This window comes from Sphaerodactylus townsendi, linkage group LG12 (genome assembly GCF_021028975.2).
Source record: "Sphaerodactylus townsendi isolate TG3544 linkage group LG12, MPM_Stown_v2.3, whole genome shotgun sequence".
NCBI classification, from domain to species: Eukaryota; Metazoa; Chordata; class Lepidosauria; order Squamata; family Sphaerodactylidae; genus Sphaerodactylus; species Sphaerodactylus townsendi.
In genome coordinates, this window is record NC_059436.1 from 50,967,173 (window position 1) to 50,992,600 (window position 25,428).

Here is a 25,428-nt window from a genome sequence, read left to right on the forward strand (position 1 = left end):
CAGTCCCATTTTCTTTATAAAAGGACTTTCCCGAGTCATTCCCTTCTTCTATTGCCCTATTCCTTTTATAAAAATGACTTCTTATGTGTCGTTGAAGGCTTCCACGGCTGGAATCAACTGGCGGGCGTGGGTTTTCTGGACTGTTTGGCCATCGTCTGGTAGTTTTTGCTCCTTATGTTTCACCAGCATCTTGGATAAAACAGTCGGAACCAAAACTACCAGATCAAGACCACATAGCCTGGAAAACTACAGAGCATGTGGAATATCAGAAGTGTGGGTGGGAGCCTTCCTGGTGTCTTCAGGCAGCTCATTCCACAGAAGATGCATGTTGGTTCGCCCCTTGCAGGGTCCCTGCAGAAGGCCCTAAGCCCATGGTGGCGAACCTTTGGTACTCCAGATGTTATGGACTACAATTCCCATCAGCCCCTTCCAGCATGGCCAATTTGCAGGGGCTGATGCGAATTGTAGTCCATAACATCTGGAGTGCCAAAGGTTCACCACCACTGGGTTAAGCCCTTCTTTGACCCCAAGGCCTCAGTAGGTGCCTGATAACATCGGATTGTGAATGCCTACGCTTTTAAGTTTCTACCCCTTTCCTCTTGTTCTAGGCTCAGGCTTGCTTGCAGGAATCCGCACAGAAAATCGACCTGCTTCGCCTCTCGCTTGAGCATCTTCTGGGTGAACTTTCTCCCGATCATCCCAAGAGGGCACTCATCAAACAGGAGTTGGTGAACACATTCTGTGTGGGGGCCCAGCAGGGCAGTGGGCCGCCACTGACCTCTTTCATCAAGCCCACGGCCCTTACGGGTACTGCTTCAACCTCTGGTGGTTTGGAGGTGGACGGGGGAGAGAGTTGGCTTGGGAATGGGTCTCTGTGGAAATCAAGGGCTCAGCATTCTCTTCCTCCATGCCTACAACTGATACAAAAGCCACTGGTTTGAGCAGTCTTGCTAGGACAGGGTTGGCCATGCTGGCAGGGGCTGATGGGAATTGTAGTCCATGAACATCTGGAGAGCTGCAAGTTGCAGACTCCTGTGCTAGGAGATCATAGTTCAAATCTCCTCTCAGCCATGCATCGCCCTGGCCTTTGGCTAGCATCTTTTTCTCCCTGAGAGCTTACTGCGCAGAGTCATTAGCAAAGAATTAGAGAGCACTTGGCAGGAAGGCAGGATTTTAGAAAACATTTTTCCCATTTAACTGTATAAACAATAGAAAAAAAACAGAACTTCCTGTAAGTACATAAGAACGTCGGAAGAGCCCTCCTGGATCAGACCGATGATCTATGTCCGTGATGGTGAACCTTTTTGAGACTGAGTGCCCAAATTGCAACCCAAACCCCACTTACTTATCACAAAGTGCCAACCTGGCAATTTAACCTGAATGCTGAGGTTTTACTTTAGAAAAAACCGGTTGGCTCCCTCTTCCGCCCCACCTGCTCGAGCAGGGGTCAGCCTGCTCTAGCCTCCAGCAAGTTCCGCGTGCACCACTCTGTGCCTCTCTAGCTTGCTCTGGGCCCCCCCCCCCCACTCGGGCAGCACAGGCACCAGGCCCGCCAGCCGAGTCCTCCCTGCTCACCGCGGTGCGCGCACGTCGTGCTCAGTGGCCCAGGCCAGCCTACGTGTGTGTGTGTGTGGGGGGGGGTGATTTTCCGCCTCCCACATGACGAACTCTGTGTTTGCGTGCCCACAGAAAGAGCTCCGAGTGCCACCTCTGGCACCCGTGCCATAGGTTCGCCATCACTGGTCTATGTAGTCCATCCTTGCTTGTTTAAATCAAGTAACGGAAGTAGTTATTTCAGTATAAACCATATTGTCTGAATTCCCCCCCCCCCCTGTTTAAAGAGTTTTCTTCCAAGGAAGCCATTGCAGAAAGCAGTTCGAAGAAACCTGCTGCAGATCACAATTCCTCCATAACACCACCTTCTCTTTGTGCCCCTTGCTGATTCCTGACGCTTCATCAGTTTATTAATAATTATAAGATCCCAAACTTTCTTCAGAGAGGGAAGAGCAGGATTACGACAAAATAATTTTTGATTAAGATTTGCAAACCCTGTCTGTACTTTCTTGAATGTAGTCGGATTTCCTTCTGAGCAAGTGTGAGTAAGGGAGAAGTGCAGGGCTATGAGGGGCAGTACAGTATAATGGCTAGGGCAGTGGTGGCGAACCTTTGGCACTCCAGATGTTATGGACTGCAATTCCCATCAGCCCCTGCTAGCATGACCAATTGGCAGGGGCTGATGGGAATTGTAGTCCATAACATCTGGCGTGCCAAAGGTTCGCCACCACGGGGCTAGGGTTATGCTTTGAAATAACCACACTACTTAGTGTTTATAAAGCGCTTTTGAATGTTTAAGATCCTTTGCATACACTGACTTAATAGACGTTTACATCAGCACTGTTAAGTAGGGCTTTGCTTTTATCCGCTTATTACAGAGTGGGAGTTTCCTGGTTCAGGGCTCCTTCTGTTTGCTCCTTCCAGCACTGCAGCGCTTCAGTATCCATCTGTCTTTTCAGGAAATGAGGCTAAATTTGGGATAGCATTTTGGAATTTCTCCCCTGGGCTGGAGGACATCTTGCGGGTGGTTCCCACAGTCCCATTGGGGAGGCAGGAAATGAACTTTTTTCCTCTTCCTGTTGGGCGGGGATTGCCCCCATTTTCCTCAGTATAGTTCCTTCCTCCACGGGGAGCAGATCGTGGATTGCCTGCTCTACTCCACCTTTGTCTTTCTCAAACTGTTTCAATCCTTCTCTTAGAATTCCTCCTTCCTCCTCCTTACAAGCTGCTTGGATGGCTTTCCCCTCCTAGCCAGGCTGCAAGCCGCCCCTCTTTCTCCTCAGGGCCTATTAACCTCTACACCAGTGATTCCCAACCAGGGTTCCGTGGTGCCCTGGGGTACCATGAGCACATCCCAGGGGTACCATGACAATGCTACCGCATGCCCCCCCCCCCCGGAATCAAATGGATTTTGAAGGGGGAGGGGTTGGAAGCCTCATGGGCCCCCTTTAAACAACATTGAAAAACAGCATTGTTTTATTTGCCTAAATTTGGTGTGGATTGGGGGGCTGGATTTAAAGGGAGCTCTCCCTTTAAATCCCCCCAATCCATGCTGAATTTAGACAAGCAAACAATGCAGCTGTCAACACTGCTTTCCCTCCCCTCCCCTCCCCTCTCCCTGCTTGCCACTCCCCCCACTTACAGGCCAAAAACGGAAAAAACTCTTTAAAAATGCAAAAAACAAAAACAAATGAACCTCAAGGGTACCCTGAGTTATGAAGAGCTAAGTCAAGGGTACCGCGACATCAAAAAGGTTGGGAAACACTGCTCTACACCTTCCCTCCCCCCCCCCCCATGCGGTGGTGCTCGAGCTCAAACCTCTGGACTTGCTTACAAAAGACTATTGTCAATTCACAGGGAAAGCCGATAGATGGCCCAGGCTACGGATGATCCTTGTTTGGGAGTAGTCGTAGTTTCAAAAGCAAGTCTGTTCTCCAGTGGTCTGGATGTATGTGTGAAAGTACAACCAGCACACCTACACGAGCCAAATCATTCAAAGGTGGTCAGACGTTATCATTCTCTGCTTTTTCCTTACCATGTTGCTTTGGATGCCAACCTCCAGGTGGTGGCTAGAGTTCTTCTGGAATGATCAGTTCCTCCGGAGCAAATGGAGGGTGGCCCTTGTAGTATAGCATAGAACAGGGGTGGGCAATTATTTTTTCCATGGGGCCGCATAACAAACAGAAAATATTGTGGAGGGCCGGGCCAAAAGGCAGGGGGGCGACGCGCTTTTGAAAGCCCCGCAGAAGCCGGCAGCCAAGGCAACCGGCTTCTGCGGGGCTTTCAAAGATGCCTCGCTCCCCAGCACGGCAGGGGGGCCAGTCAGGGTCATCCGGCGGGCCGGATGTGGCCCGCGGGCCATACAATGCCCAGGTCTGGCATAGAATCTAAGAGAAACAGTAGTTCTTCCCCAGGGACTGCCTCCACTTCTCCAGGAATTTCCAGAGCTAGAGTTGATAGCCATACGTATTGCTTATTATGTGGTATACGTTGCACTCACACTGACACATACACATAAATATATACATGTATATATATGTATACCAGAAACGTAGCTCCAAGGGGACAAGGGGGGGGCAATGCACCAGGTGTGCACCCCTGTGGGTGTGTGGTGAGGGCGTGGCAGGGGCATTCCAGGGTGGAGTGGAGGATGCGCCAGTGTACCGTGCACTTCCCCCCCTTGCTACGCCTCTGATGTATACGTGTGTGTGTGTGTTTGTCAATCTCTCTGTCTCTCTCTCTTTATCTATGATAGCCTTGTGGGAATCATCTCTTTGCATCTGATGGCAAGAGCTGTAGGCTTTTGCTAGAATAGAAAATTTGCTCATCTTCAGAGTGCTGCAGTGGACTTACAAGACTTTTCATCCAGAATTATTCAGCAAAACAGCAGATCCCACAGCTATTAGGAGACTGTCCGCTCTGACTGATGAAACACCAGCAAGTTGGTCAACAAGGAAATGTCCAGCCAGAAGTCTTCTGAGGGGCTTGGGCTGGGCTACAGCTTGGCAGCTAAAGAAAGATGAATTCCCAAGGAATGCTTTGTTGGAATGGGGTGTTGTGTGGTTTCCGCGTTGCATGGCTGTGTTCTAGTAGCATTCTCTCCCGACGTTTCGCCTGCATCTGTGGCTGGCATCTTCAGAGGATCTGATGGTAGTAAAGCAAGTGGAGTATATGTATGGGATGGGAGAAAGAACCGTTTGCCTGTTAACAAGTGTACAGGGTGCAGTTAGCAATCTGATTGGCATGAGTTGGGTGAGATCCACCCATTTAGCATATAAGTAGCCATAAAGATAGCATAATCAATTAGTGAGGGCATCTGCATTGTAGTAGCCTGGCCATTTGATCCCTTTCATTGCTTACTGCTAGAGCAGGGGTGGGCAATTATTTTTTCCATGGGGCCGCATAAGAAACAGAAAATATTGTGGAGGGCCGGGCCAAAAGGCAGGGGGGCGAGGCGCTTTTGAAAGCCCTGCAGAAGCTGGCAGCCAAGGCAACCGGCTTCTGCGGGGCTTTCAAAGACGCCTCGCTCCTCAGCGCAGCAGGGGGGCCAGTTAGGGTCATCCGGCGGGCCGGATGTGGCCCGCGGGCCGTATAATGCCCACCTCTGTGCTAGAGACATCCTTTGTCTGGGTGATGTTCAATAACGTCAGGAGAAAATGCTACTAGAACACGGCCACGCAGCCCAGAAACCACACAACGCCCCAGTGATTCCGGCTGTGAAAGCCTTCGACAATACTTTGTTAGAATGCTGCAGCCGAAATCAAATCCAGTTTTGTGGTAACCTGACAGGCTACCCAATGAATTGTGGTGGGACCTCTTGTGAGGAAGAGCCTGTTTGTTGTGTTCATCAGTCGGTATACCCAGCGGGCAAAAATCCCCCAGCAGTTCCAAGGCCTTTGTGTGTTGCATTATATTGCTTTTTTAAAAAATAAATGTTTATTAAGTTTCAAATTATATAATACATTCAATTAACCATTTAACATCATTTTAAAAATTTTAAATAGTGAAATATATAAATCAAGCCCCTTACCAGGGTTTGTCTTGTTGTAACCATACATATAATCAAACAATTACAACTTCAACCAATTGTCACTGTTATTCGTCCAGTTTAACTAGTAACTCTTGCTAGCTTCTCCACACTTGTAATTTTAAATTTCACTAAACATATTTTACACAGTCAACATGCCTTGTGAGAAAACCAAAACAGGTGAATTAACCGAAATCTTTTGTAAATCTTGCATTAATCTTACACTACATGAAATGTTCTCTCAAAAAATTCTTTCAACAATATCCAGTCTTCTTGTGTGTCTTTAACTTGTAAGGTCCCAGTTGTGTTGCATTATATTGCTGAGAAAGGATAAAAGAAGACCTGTGAGAAAGAGCTAGCAATTCTGTTAAAGGCATGGAGACCTGCTCCCAACCAAGGTGGATTGTAACCCCACTCAGTCCCTTGAGTATCCTGGAGAAAAACAGGGTAGAAATGCTTTATATCAGTCCATCAATGGCCCTTTCACACTGGTTTTATGGCATGACTAGGTAATTTGTTGGGTTTGGGCACCATTTGAACCTATCATGTGCTGTGACTGTTTCTCTTCTTTCCCTCCTTTTCTCACGCCCTCTCTCCACCGGTCTTTGATGGCATTCCTCAGGGACCCTCGAAGTGCGCTTGATGGGCTGCCAGGACCTTCTGGAAAGGGTTCCAGGCCGTACCCGGGTGGCCAGCTCGATGCCCGTCTTCGGGAGCCCGGCTGATTTGAAGCCCTTGACCCACACTTGGGCTGGCGTGAGCATCCATACCCGTGGGACTGCTACAAAACTTGTTCGGAATGAGGAACTGGGCAGTAAGTTTGCTAGTTCTGGTTAGATTGTTTGGTCGGTGCCTATTCTGTTGTTACCAACTGGCTGGTGATGCGTTAAGAACATAAGAACATAAGAAAGAGCCTGCTAGATCAGACCAGAGTCAACAACAACAACAACAACCTTTATTTGCCATTTAAAAATAGGTTCTAGAGCATTGCCAGACATTTTTGAAATACAAATCAGGAGAACATTCAAAGCGCAGACAGGAAGACTATATATACATTACTTAGAAAGTTCTGTCACTTGTAAAAGAAATTTTGCTACTTTTTCCAAGAGCACAACATCTGTGTTGTTTAACAGAAGCTCCACAACAGAACAGTCAGAGTCACTTTCAGATTTGTCTAGGGCCAGCCTGGGAGAGAAATTCCTAATGCCCACATATCTCGGACAGTCAAGAATAATGTGAGCAAGAGTCTCCACTTGGTTTTTACAGTGTGGACAAACCCGATCCTGGAGAGGGATGGATAAGTAGCGACCCTTTGTAATGGCCGATGGGAAGGTATTGGATCTGGCCCTTGTGATAATCCATCTCTGTTGGGGTTCAGTTAATAATTCAAGATATTTGGCTATGTGCCTCTGTTCTGGTACTATTCCGACAGAGAGGGGTGAGCATGATTTATTTGCTTGCCCCAACAAGATATGATATTCCTGTTCTAGAAGTTTACTTTTCAAGGTTTGGAAAATTTCTCAATTTTTGACATTAAAAATAAAGATAACACTATATATATATAGGTTTTTTTTAACCTTTTACTCCACTCATTCTGAGAAGCGCATGGATGCGCCCACCCTGCTGCCTGCAGGGCGGGCAAGGATGGGGCCGGCGGCTCGGCTCATGGAGCCACAGTGCAAGGGCAGAAGAGCCGCATGCGGCTCTCGAGCCGCAGGTTCCCTACCCCTGGACTAGATGGACTCTGGTCTGATCCAGCAGGCTAGTTCTTATGTTCTTATGTTCTTATTGTTGAGTTTGGTGTCTGGCAGCGGCCCCATTTGAGTGTGATTCTTGGATGGGGCATCACGAGTCTTTGGGTGACCAATAACAGGGGTCCCTCCAATCTCTTCCTGAATGTCAGGTAGACCTTCTGCGATCTGCTGTGTTACCTTCCTTAACTTTCTTCTTCTGTGGTGCAGGTGAAGTTCTTGCTGTGCTCAAGGTGGACAACAAAGTGGTTGGGCATACCAACTGGGGACCAGCGAACAACCAAGCTTGGGATCAAACCTTTATTATTGAATTGGATCGAGTAAGTATACACCTATTTCCCAGCATCCTTTTAAATATGCTGTCCTAAACCTTGCATTAGAGCAGTGGTGGCGAACCTATGGCACGGGTGCCAGAGGTGGCACTCAGAGCCCTCTCTGTGGGCACGTGTGAACAGAGTGCCCCCCATCTAGCCTGGCCTGGGCCGCTGGGCTCGATTATTAGCATTAAACCTAAGACCTAGTTTTTGGCATGCGCAGAGTGCCCCCCCCCCTACACACATCTAGCCTGGCCTGGGCCGCTGGGCTCGATTATTAGCATTAAACCTAAGACCTATTAGCATTAAACCTAAGACCTACCCCTAGCAGTGTAGGTAACTTGTTAAGCACTGTTAAACCCCACTGATTTTCATGCGCAGAACTAAAGCACGATCCTTTATCTGGGAGTAAGCTCGGTTGCTGGCAATGGGGCTTGCTTCTGAGTAAACCCTCCTAGGGTCGTGATGCATTGGAAGAGTTGCACAGTTGCTTCAAATCAAAGCCACCGACTACCACCAAGCTTACTCCCGAGTAACGCACGCCTCGGAGCCAACCATTTTTTCTAAACTAAAACCTCAGTATTCAGGTTAAATTGCCGTGTGGGCCCTTTGCGATAAATAAGTGGGTTTTGGGTTGCAATTTGGGCACTCAGTCTCGAAAAGGTTCGCCATCACTGCATTAGAGCTATTACTATTTATTTCTAGAGTGTACATAAGGCAACCTGGATGTGCACAGAAATAGCCACACCTCTCTAGATGGAGTGTTCCCTGTGTTATGGTGCCATGGGTGCTCTTTGGTCAAAAGCCAGTGAGTTTAATGACTGAGCAGAGATTTGAATCCAGCTCTCTGGACAAAGCTCAGCACGCTTCTCAGAAATGGGCAACTTTTCTTTGACTTGTGGCCACATCTGTTCTCTGCGCTCTGTAAACCAAATGATATATAAAAGGGCTGTGACTAAAAGATATTGTAAAACAACTGTAACAAACCATGAGCCCTGCATGTAACTATATATTTGTGATACTTTCTTAATGTATATACTATATGTTTTCTCTCTCAGTTTAAGTAAAGTTGCGTTGCAGTGGCGTAGGAGGTTAAGAGCTCGTGTATCTAATCTGGAGGAACCGGGTTTGATTCCCAGCTCTGCGGCCTGAGCTGTGGAGGCTTATCTGGGGAATTCAGATTAGCCTGTACACTCCCACACACGCCAGCTGGGTGACCTTGGGCTAGTCACAGCTTCTCGGAGCTCTCTCAGTCCCACCTACCTCACAGGGTGTTTGTTGTGAGGGGGGAAGGGCAAGGAGATTGTAAGCCCCTTTGAGTCTCCTACAGGAGAGAAAGGGGGGATATAAATCCAAACTCTTCTTCTTCTTCATATGTTTTATGAACTTCTGAGGTAAAATGGCTGGCCTTTTGAGAGATAAACTATTCTAATTTAATGTGCCACACAATCCACATTTCTGCTCGCTACTTTGCTTGACAGGATTATATATTCCAAATATACCTGTTGCCCTTCAATTTGATCGGCTAGGCAGATTTTTTAAAAAATGTTGCTTTGCCAGCAACCATTTCCCCAACAGAGTTTGGGGCACAAGCATCAAGTGAGGAGAGAAGGGTCACCAATATTTCACTTCCAGGCCAGATTTAGCTTAAGGGCTGCCAGTTGCTGACCTAATTCTGTATGGCTAATGGAATAACATTCTCCATGTTTCCTGTTCTCTGCAGTCCCGAGAGCTGGAGATCTCAGTTTATTGGCATGACTGGAGAGAGCTGTGCGCAGTGAAATACTTGCGCTTGGATGACTTCCTCGATAATGAACGCCATGGCATGTGCCTCGCCCTTGAGCCTCAAGGGATGCTCTTTGCAGAGGTAAAGGAACAATTGTGCTTTCTCCTTTTAGGATAACCCTCTTTGGCAGGGGCTTTCTTCCAATATGCAGTTCAGAGAACAGTCTTAGGCTGTCTGCTGAGCAGGTTTGGCTCAGCGCACAGTCTTGGAAGGAGTCTGACTCGGAAAGATATGTGCGCAGTTTAGATGGAAAAAATAAGCTGTTATTGTAATGCCTAAAATATATTAAAGGGGGTGTTTTAACTGGAAGCCCCCTCCCCCTTTCCCAAGAATTCGTGAAAAACAGTCTTTGGAGCCGAGATGGCCCCAAGGTCGGCAGCAGATAGCGAGAGAGCCACCTGGCTACCTGCCCCTATGAGATAATGGATGTAATTCTTTTCTCATGGCACAGAGGTGCCAAGGGAAGCCTAGTTTTCTACAAAGCATGTGAAGCCATAAAGTAAAAGATCAAGGAAAGAATGCACAGATGGTTACATATAGTGGTTACATAAGAACATAAGAACAGGCCTGCTGGATCAGACCAGAGTCCATCTAGTCCAGCATGCTGCTACTTGCAGTGGCTCATCTTTGGGAGCTGAGATGCAGGATGTGAAAGCAATGGCCTGCTGCTGCTGCTGCTGCTCCTGAGCCCCTGGTCTGTTAAGGCATTTGCAATCTCAGATCAAGGAGGATCAAGATTGATAGCCATAGATCGACTTGTCCTCCATAAATCTGTCCAAGCCCTTTTTAAAGCTATCCAGGTTAGTGGATACGTATAGCAGGTTAGTTACATATGTCTCAGAGCAGCATTGGCTTGTTATTTCAATCGGTTACATAGAGTTAGGAATGCATCTTAGTCACCCAGATAACATCCCCCCTGATACTAGGTTTGATACAGCATATGTTTTGCAAGATTGCTTTGTGTGCCAAGATACGTTCTCAGGCAGTCTTGAAAGAGATTCAAGGATTGCCTCTGTGTTTCTGCATGTAACTTGAAGGGCTGATGCTTCTTTTTCAAAAGCATATTTGTGTGGGATCTGGATGCCTAAAAGGCTGCCTCTTTGTCTAAAGGATTGTAAGCCCCTTTGAGTCTCCTATAGGAGAGAAAGGGGGGATATAAATCCAAACTCCTCTTCTTCTTCTTCTTGAGTTGTGTGTATGGCTAGGTTGGGAGAGACAGCTGTCTAGGCTGGGTCTGACAGCGAATTAGTCTGTGCTAACCTGAATCAGAGGGTGTACAGAGCTTGAGAGAGCAGTGGTGTAGCACCCAAGGGGTGGGAGTGGGGCATGATGCCCTGGGTGAAGCCACAGCGGAGGTGTGACCAGGCCGTGGGGCGGGGCATTCCGGGGTGGAGGTGGGTGCTGTCGCAGCAGGGGTGCAGGGTGCGCACATGCCTGAGGCACAGTTTCCCTTCGTGAGAGAGAGACGGTATTCTGTGCTGTACTGAGAGAAAGAGAGGCGGTCTGTGCTAAACTTATAATGTTATATGAAGTGTAGAATTGCCAAAGAAATAGGCAGAAACCTTGAGAGACTGAAAAAGGGGTCAAATCCTAAGATGTAAAGTGAGAAAGTGGATGTAAAGGGACGGGCACCTCAGCACAAGTTCTTGCCTCAGTTTGTTTATTGTAATTTATTTCTTGAAATGTTTAAGCAAAAGCACATATATCAATCAAATTTTATTTTGTCAAATGTAAACTGGAATCCCACACTAGTAATTTCCTCAGGACCACGTCGCCCTCCGAATCTTCTGTAAAGCTCGGCCACACTATTTCAGGGAAAAGAAAGTACAAAGCGACTTGGTGGCAGCAAAGGAATAAATAAGCATTATTTTGTACTTATTATGTTTATATGTAAAATATGAAATAACAGTTAAGAGCTCGTGTATCTAATCTGGAGGAATCGGGTTTGATTCCCAGCTCTGCCGCCTGAGCTGTGGAGGCTTATCTGGGGAATTCAGATTAGCCTGTGCACTCCCACACACACAAGCTGGGTGACCTTGGGCTAGTCACAGCTTCTCGGAGCTCTCTCAGCCCCACCTACTTCACAGGGTGTTTGTTGTGAGGGGGAAAGGGCCAGGAGATTGTACGCCCCTTTGAGTCTCCTTGCGGGAGAGAAAGGGGGGATATAAATCCAAACTCTTCTTCTTCTTCATCATCCTCTGTTGTCAATAACAGTTATTTGTAATTGTCCAGTTTCTTTTTTCTCAGTCTTTCGATGTAACTGCAATAACTTTTTTCCTTTCTTTTTTTTTGTTCTGTTTAAATTAATAAAAAAATAAAAATTTAAAAACATGTTATTGGCTGGTGATTTTTAACGTGCTTAATTTTTTTGTGTCCATTTTACAGCGGAGTCATTTGTTTTCCCTTGTTTTGTTTGCTGCCATGTGTTGCTGTACTATTTAGTTGTGACGTTATTGTTCATCTTTGTGCATCCCAACTTTAGTAGGAGTTAGAACTGGAAAACGAAAATAGATGAATTTGTAGTTTAAAAAGTCATTATTTCCTCCTCCTCCTTTCCTCCACAGGTAACATTCAGCAACCCTGTGTTTGAGAGGCGTTCCAAGCTGCAGCGTCAGAAACGGATTTTTCCCAAACAAAAAGGTGAGTGGGTGCTTGGCGGTTGGACAGTCACATCTGTATGAGCTTGTATTTCACTGGTTTGTGTTTCTTATGTGACTGTGGTGCTGCATATGGAAGCCTACATCATTTTCCAGCTGTTCTTCAGGAGTTCTTGTGGATCCTCAATGAGCAGGTTGGCAAAGCTGAACAGAGGCAACTTTTAGAAGTCAAATTTGCAGCCTGCTTGTCAGTTCAGTCCAGTTCAGTTATCTTTGGGGCTTTCCGCACTACAGAAGGGAGCGAAGGTCGACTCGGTTCCCTTCAGTGGGGGGCGATTCCAGGCTGTCCGCACAGCAACTTACTTAGCCCCCTGGAACCAAGCTAAGTGGGCGGGATCATCTTGATGCCTGTTTTGCTCCTCTATCGTGGTTGGAGCTTGTGTTACCACGGGAAATGGGAGCGTTCTTTTTTTTTACAGTTTTTACAGTTTTTACAGTTTACAGTTTACAGTTACATGCCCGCCACAACTCTCCCGTTCTGCGCATGCCACAAAAGCGGCTCCTAATTGGTTGAACGGATGAGGTGTCGTTTCGATGCGTCCGCACTTCGAAGCTTCGAAGCTGTATCGACCTTGTTCCAGCAGAAAGGTGCAGTTCTGGGGGGGGGGAACTGAGACAAAACAACGTTGAGCTCAGTTGCAGTACGGATACACTGAGGTGAACCTAGATAGAAACCAGTACAACTCTGTCAGTGCGGAAAGCCCCTTTATTAGGCATTAGTTAAATTAGAGTTCATAAAAATGCACATTGAACAATACGTACAGAATGTCTAATTGCTGGGTACAATTAAGGCTAAAATGTCGCTACATCATTAGTGCATTGAGGACAAAGGTCATTTAGGAGCAACAGGATCTTAGCTTGATCAGACAGTACAAAACTCAAGTTTAAACGTGGTTTCAGTATACAGTCTCTGGAGTTGAAAGTGGTGAATACAATAGATAAGTATGTGTTCCATCAATTCAGTTTAGTGTTGGGAGCAGTGCCGGTGTCTCTCTTGAAATGGAACGCGGCAATATCTTCCACGCGTGACCGCTGAAGGGAATACGTTGAGACAGGCCCGCATAAGGTGTGGGTGTTGACCTTTAAGGCCTTGTGCGGCCTGGGACCCTTGTACCTTTGGGACCGCATTACCCCATATGTCCCAACTCGACCTCTGCGCTCAACAGAGGCCAACTTACTGGAGGTCCCCGGCCCCTCAATGATGCGGCTGGCCTCCACTCGAGCCAGGGCCTTTACGGCTCTGGCGCCGGCCTGGTGGAACACTCTCCCTCCAGCTGTCCGGGCCCTGCGGGACCTTGGGGATTTCCGCAGGGCCTGTAAGATTTGAGTTGTTCCACCGGGCCTTTGGAGAGACCAGCTGCTGAGGGTGCCCCTGCCCCCTCCTCTTTACCCCCGTGGGCCCTAATACCATCAGGACCCATTATTTTTCATCAGGAGGGTTTTGTAAGGGTGCGGGCGATGCTTTAAGATACGACTGTTGTTTTAATTATATGGATGTTTTTAGGTAATGTTTTATCTGTGCACCGCCCTGAGCCCTTCGGGGATAGGGCAGTATACCAAATTTAATTAATAAATAAATAAATAATAAAATAAATAATAAAATAAAATAAAGGCACGTCTTAAGGAGGGGGCTGCTTGCCAAATCAGTATACCTTTCGCTCTTTCACCACTAGTTCAGAGGGGTGCAGGCTTTTCTTTAGAAATGGACACATCTGATTCAGAGCCCAGGTCAAGGCATGATTGTTTCGAACCAGTGATTTCCAGCCTGGTCTATGCATACCCCCCAGAGCATTTGGGAGTGCTGAAAATAATTACCTAACGGGTTTGCTAATATGTTGGTACGGTTTTAGGGTTGCCAAAGGGGTACGCGAGTGAAAAACCGTTCTTCGGAGCTTCTGTGTTTTGATTCCTGCAGGCAAAGAGTTCCTTCGAGCCTCTCAGATGAATATCAGCATTGCTACTTGGGGACGTCTAATGATGAGCATCTTGCCACCTTGTAGCTCCCTGCCCACCCTGAGTCCCCCTGCTCGTGCCTCTGCGCGCCTGGGTCTCACGCCTGCAACCCCTGCTCAGGGCCAAACTGAACCAACGTCTGTATTGGACGGGTAAGCAGATACGTTCTGATCGATGTCAGCAAATGGTGACTGTTGTCAACGAATCTAAATGCCTTTGAAAACAGAAATGAGCTGACTGCATTTCTGGAATGGTGAAGAAGTACAGTTGGTTACATGGAATAGGGGAGCTGGTAGATCGACTGGTAGCAAAACGGGACCTTTTGCACCCAAAACCGCAGATCTGTGGCTACCCCACTTAGAGATGTTGGTTTCGGAGCGGGACTGCATATTTAAAATTTCCCGAATCAGCTCTGAGCCCTGTATGTTGAAGCTGCGAACTTTGCTACGTAATAATCTGTAATCTAATTGATTGACTGATGGTTGGGTGAAGTCAGGTTTATTTGCAAAGCTGAGAGTTAAAAGCCCCCCTTGCTTGACTATCGAGGCTGGTTTGTCTCCTGTGAGTTCACATATTGGTGAATGAACAAGAAAAATACTTAACGTGGCCCGCCATTCTGACAGGTTTTTTTAAATTAAGTTTCTCATCCTTCTTTCTCTGAAAAAGGCACTGAGGATTTGGCAGGATTCAAACATGTTTAGAGTAAGTGACAGCTGGTGATGAGTGAAATGCAAATATTTGAACTGGCTGTCAGCTCATGTTTCGTTCTGAACATCAACTCTGCCGCTCTGAAAGGCACACTTTCCTCTGCCTCTGGTTCAAGAGGCGTGTTGCGTGGGAGAATTGTGGCTGGATCTCCCGAGGCTTGTCTAACACTGAGAAGCCGCCGGGGCATGGGGACAGACCTAGGAGGGAAGCAAAGCAAGACATCCTCATCGCTGGGGTTGGCATAGTTGATATTTCATGGTGTACGTTTTGGTGTCTGCCTGCAGGACTTTGGAAGAAAGATCCCTCAGAAATATGTCTCCCAAATCCAGTGGCGACCCAGTGGCTAAACTGACATTCGATGAGGAGCCGCCTCCGAAGCCGCCTCGCCTCTTCCTGAAGCCTTCTCCGAAAAAGCCGGAACAGACTCCTGTGGATTCTTTGGTAAGATGGGGGCATATGTTGTCGGGCCAGGCTTCTGCAGAGAACCTGTGGCCGACTTATTCACTGTCTGTAGAGCAAGAGGGACTCTCTGCTACTGCGTGGATTCTGATTTGGTTAATGTAAAGCACTCAGAGCCGATAAAAAAATAAGTTTCGTTTCTTGTGAGGCAAAACACTCCTCCAGAAACAATAACAATCACAATGCTGTTTGTGAAGCTTATGTTGGTTACAAGTAACTCTTTTAGTTCCAGTTCATTTGTTTCACATTCGAATTCTAACTAAACAGTGAACAACCCTCACTGAACTAAATACAGGCAAGTATATACCCTGTTTCCCCAAATATAAGACATCCCCTGAAAATAAGATGTAGTAGAGGTTTTGCTGAAGTGTGAAATATAAGGCATCCCCTGAAAGTAAGACATAGCAAAGATTTTGTTTGGAAGCATGCCAGACGAACAGAACACAGAAAAATAAGACATCCCCTGAAAATAAGACATAGCACATCTTTGGGAGCAAAAATTAATATAAGACACTGTCTTATTTTCGGGGAAACATGGTAGAGAGAGACTCTTCCTTTTCCCTCTGCTCAGTCTGAGGGCTCAGCTTAACTGCCGCTAACTGTCTTAACTGCTGCTGACGGATGGTCATTCTTTAAAAAATGTCTCCCATCATGCAATGAGCAGGTCCCACACGCTTCAACGGATTGATTGTTAGAAATTAAGCCTTCCTCCACACTGTCTAAATAAGGGTTCTGTGTGAATTGGGTGACCTAGGAACTCGGTTGTTACTGTAGTTAAGTGTCCCATCCCACATGAGAGTACTGATCTTGCTTTTTAAAACCTGAAAGGTTTAAAACTGTATGAAATTACCAATCTTGCTTTTTAAAAACTTGCTTTTGAAATCCAGACACAATTCAAATATGTCTGCTCATTGACTCCAAATCCTCCAATGAGATGGCCAAACCAGATATGATGTGATTTTTTTCCTCATACCCTTGTAAGCTGGAGGAAGGTGTTTGTTTGCTTTGTGGGAAACAAAGTCCCTGGGCAAGGAGAACGTGGGCCCTTCCCACACCCCTCTTTACTGTGTTTTATTTGACGGCCAGTCTGGCTCCTTTTGGTTATCTTGGTTCGGCTGGCAGAAAAATCCTTTAAGCTTGATAAGGTTCTCTCTCCCAGGGCTGTTTCCCCATTGTATCTTAGAGACGATTGTTAGACCTTTGCTAAAGAAACTCTCCTTAGATAAAAAGGGAGCTGGCCAATTACTGCCCAGCGTCCAATCTACTTTTCTTGGGGAAAGTAAATGAGTGAGCAGTGGCTGAGCCTCTACATGTCTTCCTGGATGAGACATGTTTCTCTCAACCTTTTCCAGTTGGGCTTGGGGGCAAAGATAGCACTGGTCACTTTTGTTGGGCCGTTTCCGCACGGGCGAAATATGACGTCGTGGAAACGGTAAAATCCCCCCCACCCCCCCCCCAGGCCCCCCTCCCCCCCCCCCCCCCAGCCCCCCCCCCCCCCCCCCCCCCCCCCACACCCACCCACCCCGCCCCCCCCCCACCCCCCCCCCCCCCCCCCCCCCCCCACCCCCCCCCCCACCCCCCACCCCCCCCCCCCCCCACCCCCACCCCCCCCCCCACCCCTCCCCCCACACCCCCCCCCCCACCCTCCCCCTCCTCCCCCCCCACACCCCCCCCCCCCCCCACCCCCCCCCCCCCCCACCCCCCCCCCCCCCCACCCCCCCCCCCCCCCACCCCCCCCCCCCCCCACCCCCCCCCCCCCCCACCCCCCCCCCCCCCCACCCCCCCCCCCCCCCACCCCCCCCCCCCCCCACCCCCCCCCCCCCCCACCCCCCCCCCCCCCCACCCCCCCCCCCCCCCACCCCCCCCCCCCCCCACCCCCCCCCCCCCCCACCCCCCCCCCCCCCCACCCCCCCCCCCCCCCACCCCCCCCCCCCCCCACCCCCCCCCCCCCCCACCCCCCCCCCCCCCCACCCCCCCCCCCCCCCACCCCCCCCCCCCCCCACCCCCCCCCCCCCCCACCCCCCCCCCCCCCCACCCCCCCCCCCCCCCACCCCCCCCCCCCCCCACCCCCCCCCCCCCCCACCCCCCCCCCCCCCCACCCCCCCCCCCCCCCACCCCCCCCCCCCCCCACCCCCCCCCCCCCCCACCCCCCCCCCCCCCCACCCCCCCCCCCCCCCACCCCCCCCCCCCCCCACCCCCCCCCCCCCCCACCCCCCCCCCCCCCCACCCCCCCCCCCCCCCACCCCCCCCCCCCCCCACCCCCCCCCCCCCCCACCCCCCCCCCCCCCCACCCCCCCCCCCCCCCACCCCCCCCCCCCCCCACCCCCCCCCCCCCCCACCCCCCCCCCCCCCCACCCCCCCCCCCCCCCACCCCCCCCCCCCCCCACCCCCCCCCCCCCCCACCCCCCCCCCCCCCCACCCCCCCCCCCCCCCACCCCCCCCCCCCCCCACCCCCCCCCCCCCCCACCCCCCCCCCCCCCCACCCCCCCCCCCCCCCACCCCCCCCCCCCCCCACCCCCCCCCCCCCCCACCCCCCCCCCCCCCCACCCCCCCCCCCCCCCACCCCCCCCCCCCCCCACCCCCCCCCCCCCCCACCCCCCCCCCCCCCCACCCCCCCCCCCCCCCACCCCCCCCCCCCCCCACCCCCCCCCCCCCCCACCCCCCCCCCCCCCCACCCCCCCCCCCCCCCACCCCCCCCCCCCCCCACCCCCCCCCCCCCCCACCCCCCCCCCCCCCCACCCCCCCCCCCCCCCACCCCCCCCCCCCCCCACCCCCCCCCCCCCCCACCCCCCCCCCCCCCCACCCCCCCCCCCCCCCACCCCCCCCCCCCCCCACCCCCCCCCCCCCCCACCCCCCCCCCCCCCCACCCCCCCCCCCCCCCACCCCCCCCCCCCCCCACCCCCCCCCCCCCCCACCCCCCCCCCCCCCCACCCCCCCCCCCCCCCACCCCCCCCCCCCCCCACCCCCCCCCCCCCCCACCCCCCCCCCCCCCCACCCCCCCCCCCCCCCACCCCCCCCCCCCCCCACCCCCCCCCCCCCCCACCCCCCCCCCCCCCCACCCCCCCCCCCCCCCACCCCCCCCCCCCCCCACCCCCCCCCCCCCCCACCCCCCCCCCCCCCCACCCCCCCCCCCCCCCACCCCCCCCCCCCCCCACCCCCCCCCCCCCCCACCCCCCCCCCCCCCCACCCCCCCCCCCCCCCACCCCCCCCCCCCCCCACCCCCCCCCCCCCCCACCCCCCCCCCCCCCCACCCCCCCCCCCCCCCACCCCCCCCCCCCCCCACCCCCCCCCCCCCCCACCCCCCCCCCCCCCCACCCCCCCCCCCCCCCACCCCCCCCCCCCCCCACCCCCCCCCCCCCCCACCCCCCCCCCCCCCCACCCCCCCCCCCCCCCACCCCCCCCCCCCCCCACCCCCCCCCCCCCCCACCCCCCCCCCCCCCCACCCCCCCCCCCCCCCACCCCCCCCCCCCCCCACCCCCCCCCCCCCCCACCCCCCCCCCCCCCCACCCCCCCCCCCCCCCACCCCCCCCCCCCCCCACCCCCCCCCCCCCCCACCCCCCCCCCCCCCCACCCCCCCCCCCCCCCACCCCCCCCCCCCCCCACCCCCCCCCCCCCCCACCCCCCCCCCCCCCCACCCCCCCCCCCCCCCACCCCCCCCCCCCCCCACCCCCCCCCCCCCCCACCCCCCCCCCCCCCCACCCCCCCCCCCCCCCACCCCCCCCCCCCCCCACCCCCCCCCCCCCCCACCCCCCCCCCCCCCCACCCCCCCCCCCCCCCACCCCCCCCCCCCCCCACCCCCCCCCCCCCCCACCCCCCCCCCCCCCCACCCCCCCCCCCCCCCACCCCCCCCCCCCCCCACCCCCCCCCCCCCCCACCCCCCCCCCCCCCCACCCCCCCCCCCCCCCACCCCCCCCCCCCCCCACCCCCCCCCCCCCCCACCCCCCCCCCCCCCCACCCCCCCCCCCCCCCACCCCCCCCCCCCCCCACCCCCCCCCCCCCCCACCCCCCCCCCCCCCCACCCCCCCCCCCCCCCACCCCCCCCCCCCCCCACCCCCCCCCCCCCCCACCCCCCCCCCCCCCCACCCCCCCCCCCCCCCACCCCCCCCCCCCCCCACCCCCCCCCCCCCCCACCCCCCCCCCCCCCCACCCCCCCCCCCCCCCACCCCCCCCCCCCCCCACCCCCCCCCCCCCCCACCCCCCCCCCCCCCCACCCCCCCCCCCCCCCACCCCCCCCCCCCCCCACCCCCCCCCCCCCCCACCCCCCCCCCCCCCCACCCCCCCCCCCCCCCACCCCCCCCCCCCCCCACCCCCCCCCCCCCCCACCCCCCCCCCCCCCCACCCCCCCCCCCCCCCACCCCCCCCCCCCCCCACCCCCCCCCCCCCCCACCCCCCCCCCCCCCCACCCCCCCCCCCCCCCACCCCCCCCCCCCCCCACCCCCCCCCCCCCCCACCCCCCCCCCCCCCCACCCCCCCCCCCCCCCACCCCCCCCCCCCCCCACCCCCCCCCCCCCCCACCCCCCCCCCCCCCCACCCCCCCCCCCCCCCACCCCCCCCCCCCCCCACCCCCCCCCCCCCCCACCCCCCCCCCCCCCCACCCCCCCCCCCCCCCACCCCCCCCCCCCCCCACCCCCCCCCCCCCCCACCCCCCCCCCCCCCCACCCCCCCCCCCCCCCACCCCCCCCCCCCCCCACCCCCCCCCCCCCCCACCCCCCCCCCCCCCCACCCCCCCCCCCCCCCACCCCCCCCCCCCCCCACCCCCCCCCCCCCCCACCCCCCCCCCCCCCCACCCCCCCCCCCCCCCACCCCCCCCCCCCCCCACCCCCCCCCCCCCCCACCCCCCCCCCCCCCCACCCCCCCCCCCCCCCACCCCCCCCCCCCCCCACCCCCCCCCCCCCCCACCCCCCCCCCCCCCCACCCCCCCCCCCCCCCACCCCCCCCCCCCCCCACCCCCCCCCCCCCCCACCCCCCCCCCCCCCCACCCCCCCCCCCCCCCACCCCCCCCCCCCCCCACCCCCCCCCCCCCCCACCCCCCCCCCCCCCCACCCCCCCCCCCCCCCACCCCCCCCCCCCCCCACCCCCCCCCCCCCCCACCCCCCCCCCCCCCCACCCCCCCCCCCCCCCACCCCCCCCCCCCCCCACCCCCCCCCCCCCCCACCCCCCCCCCCCCCCACCCCCCCCCCCCCCCACCCCCCCCCCCCCCCACCCCCCCCCCCCCCCACCCCCCCCCCCCCCCACCCCCCCCCCCCCCCACCCCCCCCCCCCCCCACCCCCCCCCCCCCCCACCCCCCCCCCCCCCCACCCCCCCCCCCCCCCACCCCCCCCCCCCCCCACCCCCCCCCCCCCCCACCCCCCCCCCCCCCCACCCCCCCCCCCCCCCACCCCCCCCCCCCCCCACCCCCCCCCCCCCCCACCCCCCCCCCCCCCCACCCCCCCCCCCCCCCACCCCCCCCCCCCCCCACCCCCCCCCCCCCCCACCCCCCCCCCCCCCCACCCCCCCCCCCCCCCACCCCCCCCCCCCCCCACCCCCCCCCCCCCCCACCCCCCCCCCCCCCCACCCCCCCCCCCCCCCACCCCCCCCCCCCCCCACCCCCCCCCCCCCCCACCCCCCCCCCCCCCCACCCCCCCCCCCCCCCACCCCCCCCCCCCCCCACCCCCCCCCCCCCCCACCCCCCCCCCCCCCCACCCCCCCCCCCCCCCACCCCCCCCCCCCCCCACCCCCCCCCCCCCCCACCCCCCCCCCCCCCCACCCCCCCCCCCCCCCACCCCCCCCCCCCCCCACCCCCCCCCCCCCCCACCCCCCCCCCCCCCCACCCCCCCCCCCCCCCACCCCCCCCCCCCCCCACCCCCCCCCCCCCCCACCCCCCCCCCCCCCCACCCCCCCCCCCCCCCACCCCCCCCCCCCCCCACCCCCCCCCCCCCCCACCCCCCCCCCCCCCCACCCCCCCCCCCCCCCACCCCCCCCCCCCCCCACCCCCCCCCCCCCCCACCCCCCCCCCCCCCCACCCCCCCCCCCCCCCACCCCCCCCCCCCCCCACCCCCCCCCCCCCCCACCCCCCCCCCCCCCCACCCCCCCCCCCCCCCACCCCCCCCCCCCCCCACCCCCCCCCCCCCCCACCCCCCCCCCCCCCCACCCCCCCCCCCCCCCACCCCCCCCCCCCCCCACCCCCCCCCCCCCCCACCCCCCCCCCCCCCCACCCCCCCCCCCCCCCACCCCCCCCCCCCCCCACCCCCCCCCCCCCCCACCCCCCCCCCCCCCCACCCCCCCCCCCCCCCACCCCCCCCCCCCCCCACCCCCCCCCCCCCCCACCCCCCCCCCCCCCCACCCCCCCCCCCCCCCACCCCCCCCCCCCCCCACCCCCCCCCCCCCCCACCCCCCCCCCCCCCCACCCCCCCCCCCCCCCACCCCCCCCCCCCCCCACCCCCCCCCCCCCCCACCCCCCCCCCCCCCCACCCCCCCCCCCCCCCACCCCCCCCCCCCCCCACCCCCCCCCCCCCCCACCCCCCCCCCCCCCCACCCCCCCCCCCCCCCACCCCCCCCCCCCCCCACCCCCCCCCCCCCCCACCCCCCCCCCCCCCCACCCCCCCCCCCCCCCACCCCCCCCCCCCCCCACCCCCCCCCCCCCCCACCCCCCCCCCCCCCCACCCCCCCCCCCCCCCACCCCCCCCCCCCCCCACCCCCCCCCCCCCCCACCCCCCCCCCCCCCCACCCCCCCCCCCCCCCACCCCCCCCCCCCCCCACCCCCCCCCCCCCCCACCCCCCCCCCCCCCCACCCCCCCCCCCCCCCACCCCCCCCCCCCCCCACCCCCCCCCCCCCCCACCCCCCCCCCCCCCCACCCCCCCCCCCCCCCACCCCCCCCCCCCCCCACCCCCCCCCCCCCCCACCCCCCCCCCCCCCCACCCCCCCCCCCCCCCACCCCCCCCCCCCCCCACCCCCCCCCCCCCCCACCCCCCCCCCCCCCCACCCCCCCCCCCCCCCACCCCCCCCCCCCCCCACCCCCCCCCCCCCCCACCCCCCCCCCCCCCCACCCCCCCCCCCCCCCACCCCCCCCCCCCCCCACCCCCCCCCCCCCCCACCCCCCCCCCCCCCCACCCCCCCCCCCCCCCACCCCCCCCCCCCCCCACCCCCCCCCCCCCCCACCCCCCCCCCCCCCCACCCCCCCCCCCCCCCACCCCCCCCCCCCCCCACCCCCCCCCCCCCCCACCCCCCCCCCCCCCCACCCCCCCCCCCCCCCACCCCCCCCCCCCCCCACCCCCCCCCCCCCCCACCCCCCCCCCCCCCCACCCCCCCCCCCCCCCACCCCCCCCCCCCCCCACCCCCCCCCCCCCCCACCCCCCCCCCCCCCCACCCCCCCCCCCCCCCACCCCCCCCCCCCCCCACCCCCCCCCCCCCCCACCCCCCCCCCCCCCCACCCCCCCCCCCCCCCACCCCCCCCCCCCCCCACCCCCCCCCCCCCCCACCCCCCCCCCCCCCCACCCCCCCCCCCCCCCACCCCCCCCCCCCCCCACCCCCCCCCCCCCCCACCCCCCCCCCCCCCCACCCCCCCCCCCCCCCACCCCCCCCCCCCCCCACCCCCCCCCCCCCCCACCCCCCCCCCCCCCCACCCCCCCCCCCCCCCACCCCCCCCCCCCCCCACCCCCCCCCCCCCCCACCCCCCCCCCCCCCCACCCCCCCCCCCCCCCACCCCCCCCCCCCCCCACCCCCCCCCCCCCCCACCCCCCCCCCCCCCCACCCCCCCCCCCCCCCACCCCCCCCCCCCCCCACCCCCCCCCCCCCCCACCCCCCCCCCCCCCCACCCCCCCCCCCCCCCACCCCCCCCCCCCCCCACCCCCCCCCCCCCCCACCCCCCCCCCCCCCCACCCCCCCCCCCCCCCACCCCCCCCCCCCCCCACCCCCCCCCCCCCCCACCCCCCCCCCCCCCCACCCCCCCCCCCCCCCACCCCCCCCCCCCCCCACCCCCCCCCCCCCCCACCCCCCCCCCCCCCCACCCCCCCCCCCCCCCACCCCCCCCCCCCCCCACCCCCCCCCCCCCCCACCCCCCCCCCCCCCCACCCCCCCCCCCCCCCACCCCCCCCCCCCCCCACCCCCCCCCCCCCCCACCCCCCCCCCCCCCCACCCCCCCCCCCCCCCACCCCCCCCCCCCCCCACCCCCCCCCCCCCCCACCCCCCCCCCCCCCCACCCCCCCCCCCCCCCACCCCCCCCCCCCCCCACCCCCCCCCCCCCCCACCCCCCCCCCCCCCCACCCCCCCCCCCCCCCACCCCCCCCCCCCCCCACCCCCCCCCCCCCCCACCCCCCCCCCCCCCCACCCCCCCCCCCCCCCACCCCCCCCCCCCCCCACCCCCCCCCCCCCCCACCCCCCCCCCCCCCCACCCCCCCCCCCCCCCACCCCCCCCCCCCCCCACCCCCCCCCCCCCCCACCCCCCCCCCCCCCCACCCCCCCCCCCCCCCACCCCCCCCCCCCCCCACCCCCCCCCCCCCCCACCCCCCCCCCCCCCCACCCCCCCCCCCCCCCACCCCCCCCCCCCCCCACCCCCCCCCCCCCCCACCCCCCCCCCCCCCCACCCCCCCCCCCCCCCACCCCCCCCCCCCCCCACCCCCCCCCCCCCCCACCCCCCCCCCCCCCCACCCCCCCCCCCCCCCACCCCCCCCCCCCCCCACCCCCCCCCCCCCCCACCCCCCCCCCCCCCCACCCCCCCCCCCCCCCACCCCCCCCCCCCCCCACCCCCCCCCCCCCCCACCCCCCCCCCCCCCCACCCCCCCCCCCCCCCACCCCCCCCCCCCCCCACCCCCCCCCCCCCCCACCCCCCCCCCCCCCCACCCCCCCCCCCCCCCACCCCCCCCCCCCCCCACCCCCCCCCCCCCCCACCCCCCCCCCCCCCCACCCCCCCCCCCCCCCACCCCCCCCCCCCCCCACCCCCCCCCCCCCCCACCCCCCCCCCCCCCCACCCCCCCCCCCCCCCACCCCCCCCCCCCCCCACCCCCCCCCCCCCCCACCCCCCCCCCCCCCCACCCCCCCCCCCCCCCACCCCCCCCCCCCCCCACCCCCCCCCCCCCCCACCCCCCCCCCCCCCCACCCCCCCCCCCCCCCACCCCCCCCCCCCCCCACCCCCCCCCCCCCCCACCCCCCCCCCCCCCCACCCCCCCCCCCCCCCACCCCCCCCCCCCCCCACCCCCCCCCCCCCCCACCCCCCCCCCCCCCCACCCCCCCCCCCCCCCACCCCCCCCCCCCCCCACCCCCCCCCCCCCCCACCCCCCCCCCCCCCCACCCCCCCCCCCCCCCACCCCCCCCCCCCCCCACCCCCCCCCCCCCCCACCCCCCCCCCCCCCCACCCCCCCCCCCCCCCACCCCCCCCCCCCCCCACCCCCCCCCCCCCCCACCCCCCCCCCCCCCCACCCCCCCCCCCCCCCACCCCCCCCCCCCCCCACCCCCCCCCCCCCCCACCCCCCCCCCCCCCCACCCCCCCCCCCCCCCACCCCCCCCCCCCCCCACCCCCCCCCCCCCCCACCCCCCCCCCCCCCCACCCCCCCCCCCCCCCACCCCCCCCCCCCCCCACCCCCCCCCCCCCCCACCCCCCCCCCCCCCCACCCCCCCCCCCCCCCACCCCCCCCCCCCCCCACCCCCCCCCCCCCCCACCCCCCCCCCCCCCCACCCCCCCCCCCCCCCACCCCCCCCCCCCCCCACCCCCCCCCCCCCCCACCCCCCCCCCCCCCCACCCCCCCCCCCCCCCACCCCCCCCCCCCCCCACCCCCCCCCCCCCCCACCCCCCCCCCCCCCCACCCCCCCCCCCCCCCACCCCCCCCCCCCCCCACCCCCCCCCCCCCCCACCCCCCCCCCCCCCCACCCCCCCCCCCCCCCACCCCCCCCCCCCCCCACCCCCCCCCCCCCCCACCCCCCCCCCCCCCCACCCCCCCCCCCCCCCACCCCCCCCCCCCCCCACCCCCCCCCCCCCCCACCCCCCCCCCCCCCCACCCCCCCCCCCCCCCACCCCCCCCCCCCCCCACCCCCCCCCCCCCCCACCCCCCCCCCCCCCCACCCCCCCCCCCCCCCACCCCCCCCCCCCCCCACCCCCCCCCCCCCCCACCCCCCCCCCCCCCCACCCCCCCCCCCCCCCACCCCCCCCCCCCCCCACCCCCCCCCCCCCCCACCCCCCCCCCCCCCCACCCCCCCCCCCCCCCACCCCCCCCCCCCCCCACCCCCCCCCCCCCCCACCCCCCCCC

General features: G+C 63.0%; 1 protein-coding gene across 1 annotated transcript in view; it reads left to right on the top strand.

Moving 5' to 3' along the window:
• PKN3 (protein kinase N3) overlaps positions 1-25,428 on the top strand; it is an 86,611-nt gene that overhangs the window by 12,342 nt on the left and 48,841 nt on the right. Inside the window, exons 5-11 of the mRNA XM_048512171.1 lie at positions 609-807; positions 6,204-6,395; positions 7,543-7,652; positions 9,370-9,513; positions 11,997-12,072; positions 14,005-14,194; positions 15,035-15,191. Of these exons, the coding sequence (XP_048368128.1) occupies positions 609-807; positions 6,204-6,395; positions 7,543-7,652; positions 9,370-9,513; positions 11,997-12,072; positions 14,005-14,194; positions 15,035-15,191 (1,068 nt within the window). The remainder of the gene's footprint in view (positions 1-608; positions 808-6,203; positions 6,396-7,542; positions 7,653-9,369; positions 9,514-11,996; positions 12,073-14,004; positions 14,195-15,034; positions 15,192-25,428) is intronic.